This window comes from Leptonychotes weddellii, chromosome 5 (assembly GCF_054177405.1).
Source record: "Leptonychotes weddellii isolate Sample4059 chromosome 5, ASM5417740v2, whole genome shotgun sequence".
NCBI lineage: Eukaryota > Metazoa > Chordata > Mammalia > Carnivora > Phocidae > Leptonychotes > Leptonychotes weddellii.
Genome location: NC_138373.1, coordinates 83,316,313 through 83,334,172, shown reverse-complemented (window position 1 = coordinate 83,334,172; position 17,860 = coordinate 83,316,313). Strand labels below are relative to the sequence as shown.

At 38.4% G+C, this 17,860-nt stretch overlaps 1 protein-coding gene across 1 annotated transcript in view; it reads left to right on the top strand.

Moving 5' to 3' along the window:
• Positions 1–15,043: 15,043 nt before the first annotated feature.
• GYS2 (glycogen synthase 2) overlaps positions 15,044–17,860 on the top strand; it is a 53,211-nt gene continuing 50,394 nt past the window's right edge. Inside the window, exon 1 of the mRNA XM_081818938.1 lies at positions 15,044–15,715. Coding sequence (XP_081675064.1) covers positions 15,595–15,715 — 121 coding nt within the window. The 5' untranslated portion in view covers positions 15,044–15,594. The remainder of the gene's footprint in view (positions 15,716–17,860) is intronic.

The following is a 17,860-nucleotide window of genomic DNA, read 5'->3' as shown; positions in this document are numbered from 1 at the left end:
TAAATATCTATGAGGTCCATCTGGTCCAATGTATCATTCAAAGCTCTTGTTTCCTTGTTGATTTTCTGCTTAGATGATCTGTCCATTGCAGAGAGTGGAGTATTGAGGTCTCCTACAATCAACCATAGGCAGAGTACCTGTTAGCAAATAACTTTTTGTCTAGTTGAGATAGACACAAATAATAATAATAAGCCAAGGTGCTGTAAAATCAAGAAAAAAACTGAGCCCTCACATAATCAATTGGGTCACCTTAGTTATTTTCTTGTTCTCTGGGGTAACTTGGAAAATGAAACTGTTAACATTCTCTGGGAATAGAGTAACACCTAAGTAGTTAATACATAGATTCAGATATTCCATAGGTCAATATGCTAAATGCAAATATAATGGTGTTTGGGACTGACACAGTGTACTCAAAAAGGAAATGTTATCCAATATAATTTTAACATGGGAAGTATCCTCATTCCAAGCTTTTTTACAGAGGAGAAACTGAGGCCCAAGTACTAATCTGATTTGCCTAAATGCAATTTACTTTGTGGATCTATTGGTTGGTACTCCTTCAAACTGGCTAAAACAAAGAAAACAAAAAGGAGGGAGAATTTATTGGTGTACCTCACTGAAAAGCCTGGAAGTAGAACTGACAGTAAGCAAGCCTCTGTTGAGAAACAACAGAAGAAATGTCACCAGGATTGTCAAGTTTTTCTCTAACTCTCTTCTTAATTCTTGTCTCTTCTGTATATTTGGATTATCGGGTTCTGTGGTGAATTGTCTACAGCAACTCCAATCTCAGATGCTCTTGTGTTCAGCTCTAGTAGAGAACTGTACCCACTGCTTTCCTAGAAACTCTAGAAAAATATTTCATTGTATCTTATTGCATTTCACTGATGAAATGCACATGCCTGCACCATCTCCTAGGCCTGGGAGGTGCAGTGCTCTCATTGACTAATGACTTCATTTTTCCGGAGCCAAAGCCCATTAACTGAGAGAAGTGGAGGGGATGGGTCCCAGCATAAATGTAAGTTCTGATTACCATATTACCGCTGGGTGAAATATGTGCTAGGTGAAAAGAACAGTAAATGTCTTCCAATCTTGACACATAATTTCTAATCCTTTCCATGACCCCATGTTGTTGCCTGGCATTACTGTCCCCCAGTAGCTACGTAATAAATGCTTTCAGTTTTATCTGGATTCTGCCTTAGTGAAGGTTCTTAGGTCAAATGCAGACCTTCTGAGGGGAAAACCACATTTTCCATCCTAGAATCTGGTTCAATTTGGTTCCTGTTACTGAAACTCCCACATAGAAACACTAGTCATCTCTTTAGAAAACTTTGAGATCAAAGGAAAGTAGGAATCTTGTATCTAGTTTTAGAGCAAACAGGTTTATGTGAACAAAATTAAGCAGAGAATTAATACAGGGGAAGTCATAACACAGTAAATTAGCCAATAAGCAGATGTTTATTGAGTGTTTGGTATAAATAACTCTTCTAGTTGCTGTGGATCATAAGAAAACATAGCCCATGTCTTCAGGAAAATCAAACCTTTAGAAGTGCAGTAACACGACAGATGTATGTTGAGTACCGGACACGGAACTACACCTGTGTCCAAACGTTACACTTGGAGAGTCACAGCCCTTCTCCTAATCACTGTGATCTGAATGTCAGATTCTTTATTCTAAAATGTAGTGAATAAAGATATAAATGAGAGTACATGTAGTAGATGACTTTATAAATTATAAAACCAGGGCTCCTGAATGGCTTAGTCGCAGAAGGATGTGACTCTTGATCTCCGGGTTGTGAGTTCGTGCCCCAGCTTGGGTGCAGAGATTACTTAAATAAAAAAACTTGAAAATAAATTATAAAACCCTACACAGGTATATTATTATCATAATACAACAGTACAATGGTAAAATCCCAAGTGCCATGACAGCTCTGAACAGTAAATCTTGTGGCCTCAAAGACACCTTACAGGGATGATTCAGAAAAGAAAATTGAGATGAGTAGAAAGAATTATGAATAACCCAACGGCATGATTGAAAAAAAAAATGTTGAACATGCCTCACACCCTAAACCAGAACAGTTTTTAAATGAATCAAAACTTAAAATGCAAAAAGAAAAAATATGTAAGTTGTAAAAAAAATATATACGGTACGTTCCTTTATTACCTTGAACCCGGAAGGACCCTTCTAAGTCTCCAAATCTGGAGTCGTTAAAGAAAAGACTGCTTCAATTCAACCACAGAAAAAAAGAACTGCCTGCCTGGACAAACAACATAAGCAAAGTCAAAAGGCAACAATAAACTGGAAGGAAAATATCAATTCACAACACAGGCAGAGGGTGACTCTCCCTATAAGGACTTCTTAGAAATGGAATTTTTTAAATGCCATAGAAAAATAATCAACAGGATATGAAACGACATCTCATTTAAAAAGGAAGCACACTTGAAAAAAAATTCTCAACTTCTTACGTAAGAAGCACAAGTTAAAAGTATACTGGCCAGGGTGCCCGGGTGGCTCAGCTGGTTAAGCATCTGCCTTCAGCTCAGGTTATGATCCCGGGGTCATGGGATCGAGCCCCTCCTCAGGCTCCCTGCTCAATGGGGAGTCTGCTTCTCCCCTCCCCCCAACTCATGCTCGCTCTCTCTTTCTCAAATAAATAAATAAAATCCTTTTTTTAAAAAAAGGTATACTGACATACAATTTTTCACCTAATAGGAGAAATCCAAATGTTTGGTAATACAGTCTAATCCCATGTGTGTAGGAGAAATGGAACTCATATATTGTTGCAAGGAGCATGAATTGATATAACCCTTATAGTGGGCAATTGAACAAATTATCAAAATTTAATAGCAAAGGCCTTTCATTCAGAAGTTGCATTTTTGGGAATGAATTCTACATATTAGCATAAGAATGACATGATGTATATTTTAGCTTAGCCAGGCAGCATTGTTTATAATAGCACAAGACAGTAAACAACTAAAATACCTATCAATAGAGGACAATTGAAGTATATCTATGCACTCAGTGGAATATTATTCCATCGTGTGTAAGAGTGGCCATGCTTTCCACATAGCCATACAGAAAGATGGATTGATAAGTGAAAAGAATAGCCCACAGAAAAATGGAGGGAGAAAAAGAACATATTTTATCTTTGATTGTATGTACATTAAGAAACTATGAAAAAGCCAATGTATTTTTAGAGCTCATGGGGGGTAGCTGGGGAAGAGGGAGTGCTGAGAAGCTGGGCATGAGGAAGAGAGCCTTTTAGGGTACTATTTTTATACTTTATGGCTTTCGAAGCAGGCAAATGTACTGTTCATTAAAGTTTTAAAAATAAAAAATGTTTAACATTGCTTTCAATAAAAAAATAAATATAATTATCAAAAAAAGGAAAAAAACCCATTGCTTTCAATGTAAAAAATAATAGCAAGAACACTAAAATCTTCAGAAATCCTGATGAATTAATTTTGTCTTTTTTCTTTTTTGAGAGAGAAATTGCATGTACGCGTGTGTACCCATGTAGGAGTGGGGGTGGGGGTGGAGGGGCAGAGAGAGAAACTTAAAACAGGCTCCTAGCTCTCATGGGGCTTGATCTCATGACCCTAAGATCATGACCTGAGCTGAAATCAAGTCAGATGCTTAACCAACTAAGCCGCTAGGCACCCCTAATTTTGTCTTTTTGTTTCACTTTTTTCTCAGCCTCTGAATGTGGAAAAATAACAAAAAGAACTTAATATTTTATGAAGCATCTTTTGCAGGCATTCTAATGTTCTAGTAACAATTTTTTTTTTTTTATGTTCTCACCTACATCACAAAGTAAAGCAACCCACGCCAATCAGGTCATTAGATTGTAAGAGCTATTCACCACTGTTTACAGAAGTCAGATTTCATAAAACTTTCTCAAGATCTCATTATTTTCTCTTGAGAAAGTTTGAGATTCTATTAAATGTTACACTATATAAGATATTTTCATTGTATAACACATAATAAGCATTATTATAAGAAGTAAATTCTGCGTCCCTTTTCAAGCCCACAGAACAGGTTGTTTCTGAATATACACTGTGTTTCAGGGTAATCTGAATCTAACATTGAGACATGTGTTTCCTTATTTCTAGACTATTAACTTGAAACCCATAGGAGCTAATGATGAATGAACCATTCTTTTTAAATACACTGTGTTATTTCTTGCTCAGATAATAGAGGACAGATTTTACAATGTTAAAACCAAGAGATTTAACTGGCTGATATAGAGGAAAAACAAATTCTTACATCCTAGAAGACAGATTTAATTTAGCTTATTTTAAAACAACCAAGAAATTGCATTACTAGGGATCAGAGAACAGACATCTAGGTGATGAGATCATTCTGAATCTGGTTTGGGATGAAAACAACGCTCTAAGAAATAGAGAAAACCCTGAGGTTTTGAGGGGTTAAACAACATGGAATTTTTTTCCCAAGGGAAAAAAGAATCAGACAGTGATGACAACTCACTTCTCAGGTTATCTGTTGTTTGTTCTAGTGACATGGTATTTGCCACTCGCATTACAAAACACTCACAGTTGCCGGGCAAGTCCTCTTAGCAATGAGGAACTAGAAGGCTGCCTGGAAATTGTGACTCCCACCTGACACCAGGCAGCTGGTGCTTTCAATTCATGACAAAGACTTAAATGGTCCTTTCTAATCAGCTACATAATTCTAAGAACAATGCACAGGATATTTTTAACAGTAGACAAAAATAACACATATATTAGCCAAGGGCTTTCAAGGCGACATCATGAGCTTACTTAAGATTTAAAGATTTATTACACTTTGTTTCTTTCCCTGATAATAGTGTGGGGGGATGGGAGAGAAAAGTATGCTAACACAATGCTTGACACAAGCAGGCTTTTCATGAAAGTTAGTTCAGCTGCATATTAACAGAACAATTTTTTAGGTTAAAAGACCTATTTTATACTTAAATATTATATTTATGAAAGATCCATAAGAAAACATTTTTTTCTGTATGTTAATTTTGAACACGTTGTAAGCTCAGTAATATATTTACATCTCATTTTATTTTATTTATTTATTTTTTTAGAGGTCAGGGGAGAAGGAGAAGGAGAGAGAATCTTAAGCAGGCTACACACCCAGTGCAGAGCCCGACTCAGGGCTGAATCTCACAACCCTGAGATCATGACCTGAGCCAAAATCAAGAGTTGGACACTTAACTGACTGAGCCACCCAGACACCCACAGTTACGTCTCATTTTAAAATTAAATGTCACTTAAACACTTTCCTCCATGCCACAACCCATATAATAAGTAGTAAGGTTATTTGAATTTTAATAATAAAAATATATTTAGACACATAAAACCCTTTTATTTTTATTTTTTTAAAAAGAGTTTCTTTATTTGAGAGAGTGCGCACGCACAAGCTAGCGGTATGGGGGGAGGGGCAGAGAGAGAAGAAAAGAGAATCTGAAGCAAATCCCGTGCTCAGCAAAGAGCCCTACGCTGGTCAATCCCACAGTCCCACAACCAGGAAATCATGACCTGACTCAAAACCAAAAGTCAGATGCTTAACAGACTGAGCCACTCAGGTGCCCCTGACACATAAAGCCCTTTTAAAGATAAAAACAAGGGTGCCTGGGTGGCTCAGTCAGTTAAGTGACTGCCTTCGGCTCAGGTCATGATCCCAGAGTCCCTGGATGGAGGCCCAAATCGGGATCCCTGCTATCTACTTGTTATTGTATGTATTATTGTGAACCGTTTGAAATACTGTATAGGAAATGTATATCATAAGTAAATAAAACTGCATAAAAGCCCACAGCAAGCAAAACCTCCAGACTTACTATTATGCTCCAGATATTATGCTAGAGACTAGGAATCAGAGATGAAAACAGGACAATTCCACCTTTGACAGACTTGTTGAGAAGAAACAGATGCAAACAGAAAATTGTTATAACATGCCGTATGACAAATGCAGCCAGAGAACACGCAGGGGTTATTAAGAAGGACTATCTACTGTAACGTAGGAAAGTGGAGCCTAAGAAAACGTTGGTCTAGTGACACCTAGAGGATAAGCGAAGAGTTGGCCAAGTGCAGAATGAGCAGCCGACAGCCTCTGACTGCCGGAGGGGACAGTATCAACAGCAGGAAGAGAAGGAGGTCACAGCATTGTGTGGGGGCTTTGAAATGCAGCCTGGTGTCGCTGGAGCATCGGATCCCTGGTGCTGAGTGTTAGATGAGGAGACAGAAGCCAGTGGCAGGGGCCAACTTCCAACAGAGATGTTCACTAGGGGAATTTGTAGTGGTGCAACTCACCGAGCATCTCGAAATCTACAGAGAATGTTAACAATATTTAGGCTATTTGAATAGTTCCGATCTTTCAGCGTTTTTGGATTTAATGTACTTATTAAACTGTCTAAAAAAGATATTCATTGACATAAATATATTTTATAAAAGACAAAGAATCTCTCCCCTCCTTTCCTCGATTCCTTAACCTGAGAACTGACCGCCATGATGCTAGTATGTATGGACACTACATGCTTGACGCAGGGAAGAAATCCACTATTTCCGGAAGGAGGGATTTTCCCCGGGAAGGCAGAGCTCCTGGTCCTGAAAAGTGCTTTCAACTTTCTTCCCTGGTAGGGCTGGGTTAGAAAGCCTTGGGTGTGTCTCCACATTTTTCTTTCCCTTCCTCTTTTTATCCTTCACTTAATCGTTTCCAAATCTTCCATCTTTTCCCTAGAAGAAACCCTCAGGATTTTTGCAATTGTGACATTTCAACATTTTACTCATGCCTGATGACTGAAACTTGCCTAATCTTGCTTTTAAGTGCCTAAATATGAAGAGTTCTGCTGTGCCTCCAGAAACAGATACGCATTCATGAATCTAGTCATTAATTTTGATTGAGCGTTTATGTACCAGGCATTGTGACAGGCTCTTGACAAAGAATGGAAGGCAACACACATGAAGCCTAGTGGGGAAAAAGACACGAATCAAATAATTATACAACTAGATACATATAATTACAAATTGCACTAAGTATTATGAAGGAAAATTGCTGGATACTCACAAGAACTTTTAACAGAGGAATCTGCCCTATTCTGGGAACCGCAGAAACTTCCCTGGTGGACAGTTACATTGGATCTGATGGTGAAAGATAGGCAGAGCATTCCAGGAAGAGAGCACAACATGTACAAAGGCTATGAGGTGGAAAGGGTCATGGCTTATTCAAGCAACTGAAAGAAAGCCAGTGTGGTTGGGGCTCAGAGGAAGAAAAAAAAGAAAGAGAGTTTAAAAAAAAAGAAAAAGAAAGAAATTGCTGCAGAAGTACACAATTACTATATTCTGCAAAATCCTGGAAACTAGGTTTAGGATCTGAATACTTAGCCTAAGAGAATCTGGAGGCAATTGGGTGTTTTGAGTGTGAGTATGACTTGATCAGATTTTTATTTTCAAAAAGCACTATAGTTTTCAAGTGGCAAGAGTGGATCCCGGAAACCATTACAAGAGATGATTGTAACTTAGCCTCGGGTGGTGATGGTGAAGTAGAGGAACCGGAGAAGCCTAGAGATATTTGCAAGGCTACATTGATAGCACTCAGAGCGACAAGCCGTGGTTAGGCCATAGCAGTCAGGGGTGATTCTAGGGCCGGGCTGCCTAATATGAATCCTGGCTCTGACACTTGTTGGCTCTGTGACTTTAAACTTTTAGCCTTGATTTTTTACTTCTGTGAAATGGGCAAACATATTGGTATTTCCCACCCCCCCAGGATTGTCGTGAGAACAAAACACTTAAAAGACATAGAGCATCTAGCACACTGGCTGACACATGCAAGTTCTCTAGGAATGTTTAATGCTCCCAAACATTGGGGATGGGGCTGTAGATGGAGAAGAGGAAGAGGCAAGAACGACTCTCAGAAATGATATCTATTGCCTTCAAACCTGGCTGAAACTGGTTTAGAATGAATCATTCAGAGGCATGAAATTGTTAAGCTCTAAACTAGTAACAATCTACAAAAAATGACTGTGCTTTTGCCCAGTGGGAGAATTTTTTTTTCCTATGTCAGGACCCAATGAGGAAATTATTTTTCCTTCAACAAGTGATTAAAAACAAAAGAACATCATTTTTGCCAAGGAATGTTGAACACCAAAAGAGCAAAAATCACAAGCAGCTGCCCAGATATCACAGAACACACATATTAAAATTACATAAGAAACTTTTCCTTGGGCAATAAAGAATTAGTAGCAACCTTGTTAGGAAGCTATGGAGACACTCTCATTCATCCATTATTTCAGAAGCTATTTCTGTAGTGCTTATGTCAGGTGATTCACCAGGTGCAGAGATAGAAAAGTGACCACGACACACAGACAGGGTTCCTATCTGCCTACAGGTTAATGGGGGAGACCGATGATGGTAAACAAAACTCAAGAGATCCTTTAAAATAAAACTCTGTATCTGAATTTAACAAATGGAAGAAAAGAAGTAGAATTGATAAAGTAAAAAAAAAGGACAAAATTAAGAAAATTTACTGAACGTGAGAAAGGCTGTATTTCAGAGGTCAATAGCAAATATTGTATTAAAATACTATGAGTAATGTCATTAAAGTCAGGGAAACATTATAGATGCTTGTCATTGTTATTTGGCAATGTTTGGTATATTCTAGCTATTGCAACCAAACAAAAATGAAATGGGCTATAAATACTGGGGAAGAATTACTATTTTTAGCTGACTGCCTCCCTAAAAAAAAATCCAAGAAACAACATTTAAAAACCTATCAGTGCTAATAAGACAATATAATAAGATGGCACATACAAGTGACTATATAAACATCAATGGCTTTCTTTTATACTAGAAAAATCCAAAATGGAAATAAAAAAAAATCTCATTTCACATATCACACTAATGATAAAAGCTTTAAAATACAAGAGTAAATTAAATAAGAAAAGTAAAATAAAAGTAAAATCTCACATGAAAAAATTATAAAATTATTATAAAGTATAATAAAATAATTTTATGTTATGAAATTTACTAATGAAAAGGCTTGAACACAGACATATTCCTGGGTGGAAAGACAAAATCATAACAATACTTGTCCTTCACATTATGAAACTACTTGAACTCCAAACAGAATCTGAATGAATTGATGGTTTTGTTTTTGTTTTGGTGGAGTGAAAGGTTTGAGGGGAGGGTGGCTGTTTTGGTGGTGGTGGATTTATCCTAGCACAATAGAATTAGATGAGACATTTAAAGTACACTAGGAACACCGTCCTAGTTTCCTGTTCAGATGATCACTCTAGCTGCTGCATAGAAAATGGATTGTGTGTGTTTGCGGCAGGAGGAAGAGCCAGGGTAATGTGGAGAGCCTAATTAGGAGGAGTAAGAAGGCTGAGGCAGTTAACAGGTTATAAATGAGGGTGACTTGGACCATGGTGGCGACAGAGGCAGCAGAGAGAAATGGGCTCTTGAGATGTAGTGACCCCCACTAGAGGGTTATCATGGGACAGATTGCCAAGGAACATTAGGGAAAGCTTCAGTAAAACTTGGACATCTCAAAAGAAGATGCAGAAATGATGAGAAGACTTTTCTCTCAGCCACAACTAGCTAAGGGCTTTCAGCATTTCTTGCAAAGAGGAAACTAGAAATTAGTAATGGAATTATCATTTGTTTTTGCTGTATAGATTATGCTTCAGTGAAATGTTTAAAACTTTTCATATTATGGGGCGCCTGGGTGGCTCAGTCAGTTGGGTGTTCGACTCTCGATTTCAGCTCAGGTCATGATCTCAGGGTCGTGGGATCCAGCCCTGAGTCAGGATCCATGTTCAGCGTGGAGACTGCTTGAGATTCTCTCTCCCTCTTCCTCTGCCCTCCCCCACCTCCACGCGCGCGCTCTCTCACTCTCTCTCTCAATGAATAAATAAATAAATAAAATCTTTAAAAAATTGTTCATATTATTAATGGCATTCCTTGGGAGCCACTTCAGTGTTACAAGAACAACTTGTTTTCTAGTCAAAGTGCAAGTGGAATTGCCAACTACACAAAGTAATACTTCTCTTCCAAGTGTGGCACTTGAGAAATAACCCGAAATTGGTCTTGTGAAAGATCCGATTTTTAAAAAACTTTAAATGTGAATATAATCTAATCTTAAATTTTACAATCTGGTTTTCCCACAGAATTGTGTTTATAATAGGGCTAGCTGATGTCTAGGACTATTACGACTTTTCCTTTCGTTCTGACACCATCACATCCAGATTTGTGTTGAATGAGAACAAGCTTTTATGCCTTCTGCACACAAAAATGGAGATTTATGAAGTTGATGGAACTAAATAGAAAAATACATGATCTCAAGGGGACATCTGGCGAACATTGACGGTAACCCGACAGAAACTGATTTAGTGCAATGGCCCTACTACCATTAGAGTTTCTTTCATTATATGAAAAAAAAAACCAAGCAAATATTACTAAATCAACTATTTCCATGACACCGTTTTGGAAGGAAAATAGTTTAACACCACCACATACATTATTGGACTTGTTACCCTTGTCATATTTGGCATTTATATATATATTTGTCTGATAAGCTTCTGCATAGTATACCTGTGTTTAATATAAAAATCACTATGTAAAAATATTTGGCAATATTTTACATCCTGAATGTGGGGGAGAATATCAGAAAAGTAAGCCTGTATTTGATATTCTAACCTCTACACCAGTGTCCCTGCATCTAAGTAGAGGTTGGAGAAAAGGGAGTTTAATGACAGCCAGTCAATGGTCTCACGAGTTGAGACCCTCAAGGCAGGAGGCAGGTTAGCAGCTTGAGCTGGGCTGCCATTAGTCAACCTCACGCGTCTACATTGCAATCTGAGAAATAGGATTTGGAAGACAATGTAGGAGGGACATGCATACATTCTCTTCTCTGACCCTTACAACATCTATCACCCCTATGTTACAGGCTAGTGAACAGTCCAGTTCTCACTGAGATGAGCCCAACTCCAAAGCCCTTATTTTTGACCATTTCACTATGCTACCTCTCTAACAACCTTGTGGTAAACATAACAGCATTTGGCTTCTGCTCTTAGCAGATTTTGCTCTCATCTTCACACACCTTTCCTCCAGATTCTAATTTTTTAACTGATTTTTTTTTAGATTTTATTTATTTATTTATTTGAGAGAGCGAGAATGAGAGAGAGAGAGAGCACATGAGAGGGGGAAGGTCAGAGGGAGAAGCAGACTCCCTGCTGAGCAGGGAGCCTGACGTGGGACTCGATCCCGGGACTCCAGGATCATGACCTGAGCTGAAGGCAGTCGCTTAACCAACTGAGCCACCCAGGCACCCTTTTAACTGATTTTTTAAAAAGATTTTTTATTTATTTACTTGAGAGAGAGAGCACGTGCATGAGCAGGGGGGAGGGGCGGAGGGAGAGGGAGAAGCAGACTCCCTGCTGAGCAGGGAGCCTGATGTGGGACTAGATTGCTGGACCCTGGGATCATGACTTGAGCCAAAGGCAGACGCTTAACTGACTGAACCACTCAGGTGTCCCTTAACTGATTAAAAAAAAATGGTCATATTGATTTTATTGAAAATTTAATGGGAAAATGGAGGACGGGTGTGCATTGACAAAAATATTATAAATTGTGATTGAACTTCTCAGGGTGACTAACTCTTTCCAGAGAGGTATCTCTGCCTTCTCTCTTGCTCAAAAACTCTTTCTTTCCCTCTTTATTCACAGGGGCTAAAGCTACTCTTCTGAATCTCTTCATCTTTTACACTCTACTCAGTGAAAGAAGAGTTTAAAAATAAAACCAGAGAAGAGGGTCCAGTAAAGCAAAAGGTCTATTCCAAAAACAAGCCCTGGGTGTCTAAGTAAGACTCCATTTATGCTGCCTCTAAAATAATCTCAACAGTCGAGGTCAAAAATCCCTCTCATTATCTTCAAGATGATGGGTGGGAATTGTCCATTTAGATACAATGTTAATTTAAGGATAATTATTTCCTCCTTCTTTGGCCACTTCCTGATCAGCAACTCCAAATGTGCACAGAAAAAAAATTAAATCAAAAGTTAAGATTCCTGCGTTTCTAGAGATGTGACAGTGTAAATGAGTGAAGTAGCCCATGAGGCTAAGGTGACGATGGTGGCAGCTAAAAGGATAGACTTACCCAGTTCCAGCAGATTGTTGCCATGAAGGTAGGAAAACAGGATTTAGATTTTGTTTTCAAGAAAAAAATAGAGATCCAAAATTTTATGTGAAATCTCCCTTTTTGAGAAATAATTGTACCTTTTGTGCAGTATTGTACGTACCAAGTAAAACCCAGAGCACCATATTGTTGTCTTTACCATAAAAGTTGAACTTTCTGGAGTAATCTACCCTATCCTGAGATCTCCCCCTTCCTGAGATCTCACTACTCTCGTGGCTTCAGTTACCAGCCACGTCCCAGACTTCTCATCTGAGCTTCTGAGTAGGCAGAAATATCTATAACTGTCTGCATCTGGCTGCTATCCCAAACTCACCATGTCTAAAATTAAAGTCATTATCTAATCTCTCAAATAAATCCATTCTTCCCCCCATATTTCTTACATTAGTACACCACATGACACATGCCTTGTTTGGTAGGTACCTAACTACCCTTACTTTTCCATATCCCATCAATTCCAAGTTGTGCCAATTTTTACACATATCCTGTTATCCACATCTCTCTAATCTCACTGCTATACTGTAGTGCAAGTTGTTACCATCTTTTGCATAGAGTATATTGGAGACATTTTTACTGAGGTTAGGATCTATAGCCATCATACAAATGGGAAGATGTATGTCAAACCTCAGGTACAGGGGTGCCTGGGTGGCTCAGTTGGTTAAGCAATTGCTTTCGGCTCAGGTCATGATCTCTGATCTCCGGGTCCTGGGATGGAGCCCCTGTTGGGCTCCCTGCTCAGCAGGGAGTCTGCTCTCTCTCTCTCCCTCTGCCCCTCCCCCCTGCTCGTTCTCTCTCTCTCTCCCTCAAATAAATAAATAAATAAAATCTTAAAACAAAACCCTCAGGCACATTCAGCCAGTGAGATACTCAGACTATGGAAAGACCAAATGTAGGAAATGCCATTCCTTAGTTCCTCCTCATCTGGAGCATCCTCTCTCCTCATTATGTGATTCTCGCAAGCTATTTAAATTGTTCTCTCTTGTTCTTTCTATTTTCTCTTTGTCTAGCAGATATAATTGCATTTCCAGAAGTTAAATGTTCATATGATGCACATCCAAATCCTGCAAACACATCTTTAGTCTTGGCTGTTGCAAATAATAACACAAGGAACACAGGAATGCGGATGTCTTTTTGAGTTAGTGCTTTCATTTCCTTCAGCTAAATATCCAGAAGTAGAATTGCTGGATCACATTGTAGTACTATTTTTAATTTTTGGAGAACCTCCGTACTGGTTTCCATAGTGGCTACACCAGTTTGCATTCCCACCAACAAGATGCCAGGGTTCCCTTTTCCTTCAGACCTTCAGGGTTGCCTCTTACTCATCCTTTGTGTCTCAATTCAAATATCATTTTCTCAGAATGATCTTCCCAGCACTCCCCAGCTAAGGGCCTCATCCCACCGAATGGCTCCATCACTCCGCAGCTTTTCTTCTTTAGAGACAGCAGCACCTGAAATAATGTTGTTCATTTGTTTCCGTGATGAATGTCTACCTGTCCACGTGAAGGCAAGCACATGTGTACTGTTTATTAAAATACCTTCCATTTCCAGAGTAGCAGCACATAGTAGGCGTCCTGTAAAGACATTAACTGACCCTTTCTGGGTATGCAGGTGCAGGCTGATCAAGCCTTCAATATCCTAAAGATTTACAAGAAGATTACACACTGTCAAAGCAAATGTGTGGTTTTCTAAATGTATCTAGTGACCTCTGCTGGAACTACCAAGGAACCCAAATACAGGTCTTCATTTTTCCCTAATTGTCCTCTCACCTCATTTTCACTGAATGATGAAATGTTAGTGTGAGTGTGAAATTAGGGATCAGGACTTTGGAGAGTCCTTCTCCCATCTTGGAGAAACTTCACTTGCCTTTCTGTCTGAATTATTCGTTTTCTATTCCCAGCTCATCAATTTGTGTTTTTAGCACAAATCTTAGAGGAGAATATTCAGGAATATGGAAAACAAAGAACTTTTTCTGATTCCTCTCCAAATCTTATTGCAGAAATTACTGCCTTGGGCGCCTGGGTGGCTCAGTTGGTTAAGCGACTGCCTTCGGCTCAGGTCATGATCCTGGAGTCCAGGGATCGAGTCCCGCATCGGGCTCCCTGCTCAGCGGGGAGCCTGCTTCTCCCTCTGACCCTCCCTCCTCTCATGCTCTCTCTCTCTCTCTCATTCTCTCTCTCAAATAAATAAATAAAATCTTTAAAAAAAAAAAGAAATCACTGCCTTTCTCTTTTTGTCTTTCTCTCTCTCTCTCTCGCTCTCTGTCTCTCTCTCTCTCTCACACACACAACACAAACACACACACACAGGAAAGAAGAAGATTCACCCACATAACATGGATAGATGAAGATATATTCCATGGACATATTTCATATGGTTCCATTTATTTCACTCTCCTTGACTGAAGGAGCAATTTTGAAAATAGCATTCACTATTGAAAAGAATTGGTAAAGGTGTCCTCATGTTAGGAATTATAGGATCAAAATAGTTACATAAGTCTACTTTGAAGGGTCATTAGGAGATGATGTGTCCTTAAGAATGCTGGTACTTGAGGCAAAAACCTCAAAGGAGAATTGAGGACCAGGAATTTCAAAAAGTCAGAGTAATGAGAGTGGGAATGGTGAAACAATCCTCAGGTGATCTGATTAAACTTTTGAAAACAGCTTTTTACTTTTTAATTATCATTGATCAGAGAAAATTACGTTCTTTGTATGTTATATCCAAAGACACACTGGGATTTATACTTTTTCATAGGGAAATTTTTAAGAAAAGTAATTAAGAGGAGGGGAGCCAAGATCTATGCCTAACATTAAAATTTAGATTATAAATGTAGACTATAATAACTAAGAATAATTATTTTAATGTTCTAGAAACAGGAATCAAAAGCATACTTAGGAAATCTAAAAGGATTTAAAGCATAGAAATGGTCCCAGTGAATTCTTCATGTAATCTAAAGTGGTCTGCAAACTTAATAAGGGGAATTGCTAATCTTGGATCACTTTGGAAGTGATGAAATAAGCACTGATGACTGTAGGAGTCTAGGAGTTTGGTCAAAAGGACAAGGGCTAAAGGTCTGGATTTGTGTCATGCTCAGCCTATGAGGATTCCACCATCCGAAGGGGTGCTTGCCTAAGCCCCGAACCCAAAGATTTTATGTGTGATTGAGTTGGTCAGGTCAATACTGATTGGAGATACTGTCCTCACTGGACTTGCCCAGAAAGACTGCAAAGAGGAGCCAAAAATTCCTCCTTAAACTGAGAGTTCTCTGGGAAGCACTTGAGATTTCATTTGACTGGTTTATACCTATGAGAAGTTCCCCAAGCCTGAGATCTTCCACCCTGAACCTGGGCAGCTGTCAGCACAGCGCTCCTGGGATCACAGTTTATTGAAAAAAGGATTCAAAAAAGTTTCAGACGACTGGAAAAAGAATGCTCCGAGGCCGATCTCTGTCTGTGACATCCCTGAGTGGGCTTCCTCAGTGGGAAGTTGAAGAACTTCCTGTGGAGGATTTACTGCTTTTTGAAGTCGCTTGGGAAGTAACCAATAAAGGTTTGTACTACCCTGGAAGGTGGCTATTTGCCAGACTGCTGAATAATGTGGATTAGGATTTCAGAAGTGACTCTAGTGCGAATGAATTGACAGGGAGTAAGGAAAGTATTCAAGCTGAATAGAAGTTTCAGTTACATTCCACCTGTCTATTTCAACAGGCAATGATAACTTAGATGTGGCTGTGTGTTGGAGGGAGAGAATGTTGAAAATATTAGTCGTTGCCAGGAAATGTGCATTTAAGCTAAAATTTGAAATGCAGGTTATGACGACACAGGAATAAAAAGCTATTAATTCCTTTTTTGGTTCTCTCAACAACTTTATTTTAAGGAGAACCATATGCAATCGGGACCAATGACAAACTTTAAGCTGTGCACTGTTAAAGATTATATGAAATACTTAATAATATTGCTAATAATTCGCAACGAGGTTGGAATTAGAGTTTTAACTTAGTAGCTGCGCAGAAGGCATTATGTCAAGCTCCTATTAAGAAGAATGAGAGTATTTCAAACTTAGAGGAATTATATTTGACATCTGTTCTGATTTTCACCTTATGCTAAGTGTTCAGAGTTCTCATGTGTATATATTCACAAAATTAATTAAATCTTTTTTATAAAATTCATAAAATCTTGAAATCAAAAGTGAAAATCAATCTTACTTATATAGAAATGCAGGAAGGAATGTGAGAGAACAAAGCAGTCTTCCTCTCTGTAGTTTAGTGAGGTGGAAGCAAAGAGAGCAAAAATCTTATTATGGAGAAGTGTTTTATGAAGAGCTGTTTCTAATGTGCTTTTTTCTAGGGTGTTTAAATATGCCCAAAGTTCCTAGGAATAGAGTCATCTCTATTATTCATAGATCCCAGACTATGACTTGAAAGAAGGTTTTTCTCTACAGATGTAGCTTGTTGGTGGAAAAACTGGGGGGATTCTTTAGCACTGGGAGTCAGTTCAGAGGAGTGTGTGAGTTCTAGTACCTGAACAGAGTCCTTCTTCCTTCTTTCCTCCTTTTCTGTCCATTTAGCAAACATTAATGGAGCATTGTGTCCATGCTAGGAACACACTGCGAACATGTTATCCCATGGAGCTTACATCCTGGTGCCGTGCGGGCTGATCTCAGGGCCTAGAATGGGGACTGGTGCGCAGAAAATGCTCAATGGATTTTTTTCCTTTGGAATGAAGGAATGAATACATTTGTTTACAGCCCTCACTGCCTTTGAAACCTATTTTCTTTCATTTCCCGTACAAGGGGAAGGAAATTTTTTGTGTGTGAAGGGAACCACAATGTGATTTACCCAGCTGACATCATCTCCAACATGTCTTTATTTTAATACTTATTACAGTCGGATATTTTAGAAATTTTCATATAAATGGACAATAACTGTGTTCATCCCTGACAATAAAACAACACTATATATATAGTTTTTTTAAAAAATTTACTTTGAATTTTTACTTCCCTGCAGTTCATGGCAGTGATAGGAGGCATCTTAGAATCCAACTCCTCTATTTCCAAGGTGAAATGGATGCCTAAGGCATTACATGATCAAGCAAATGGAAGGGTTGGGACTAGCATTTAGGTCTTCTTCAAGGTCACTTCTCTTTTTCACTACCATACAAGAATTAAAAATTAAAATCATTTCATAAGGAAATGTCCTTTAGATGAAAGAACACAGGACTTGTTCTAAATTTCTAACACTTTATAAAAACATTCTTTAAACCAGCTGAATATCAAGTTTTTTCATGAATGAAATTAATGTACTATGATCCAGCTATCTTATGATGTTTTGGGGCAAGCAAGGAAATCTATTCATACCTAGGAAAACAAAAGATTTCTTACAGGGAAAAAAAATCCCTTTCTGCCAGAATTTTGCCAGTGAAAAATAGATTTGTGTAAAATATAACAAATGAGAAAGTCACAGTTAAATTCCTGGATATTAATTCTCAGACTTCAAAATAACACTTCCTACTTGTTCATATTACCCTTGACATTTATTGCTTTTATTCATTTATCCATTTATTATTGCTCTTCATTTATTATTCAATAAAGATTCATCAAGTGTTTATTAGGTGTCGGGCACTGGGAAATGAAGAAGATTGAACTTAATATGGAACTGATTCCCAGTCTTCCAAAATTTACAAATGTGCAGGTAGA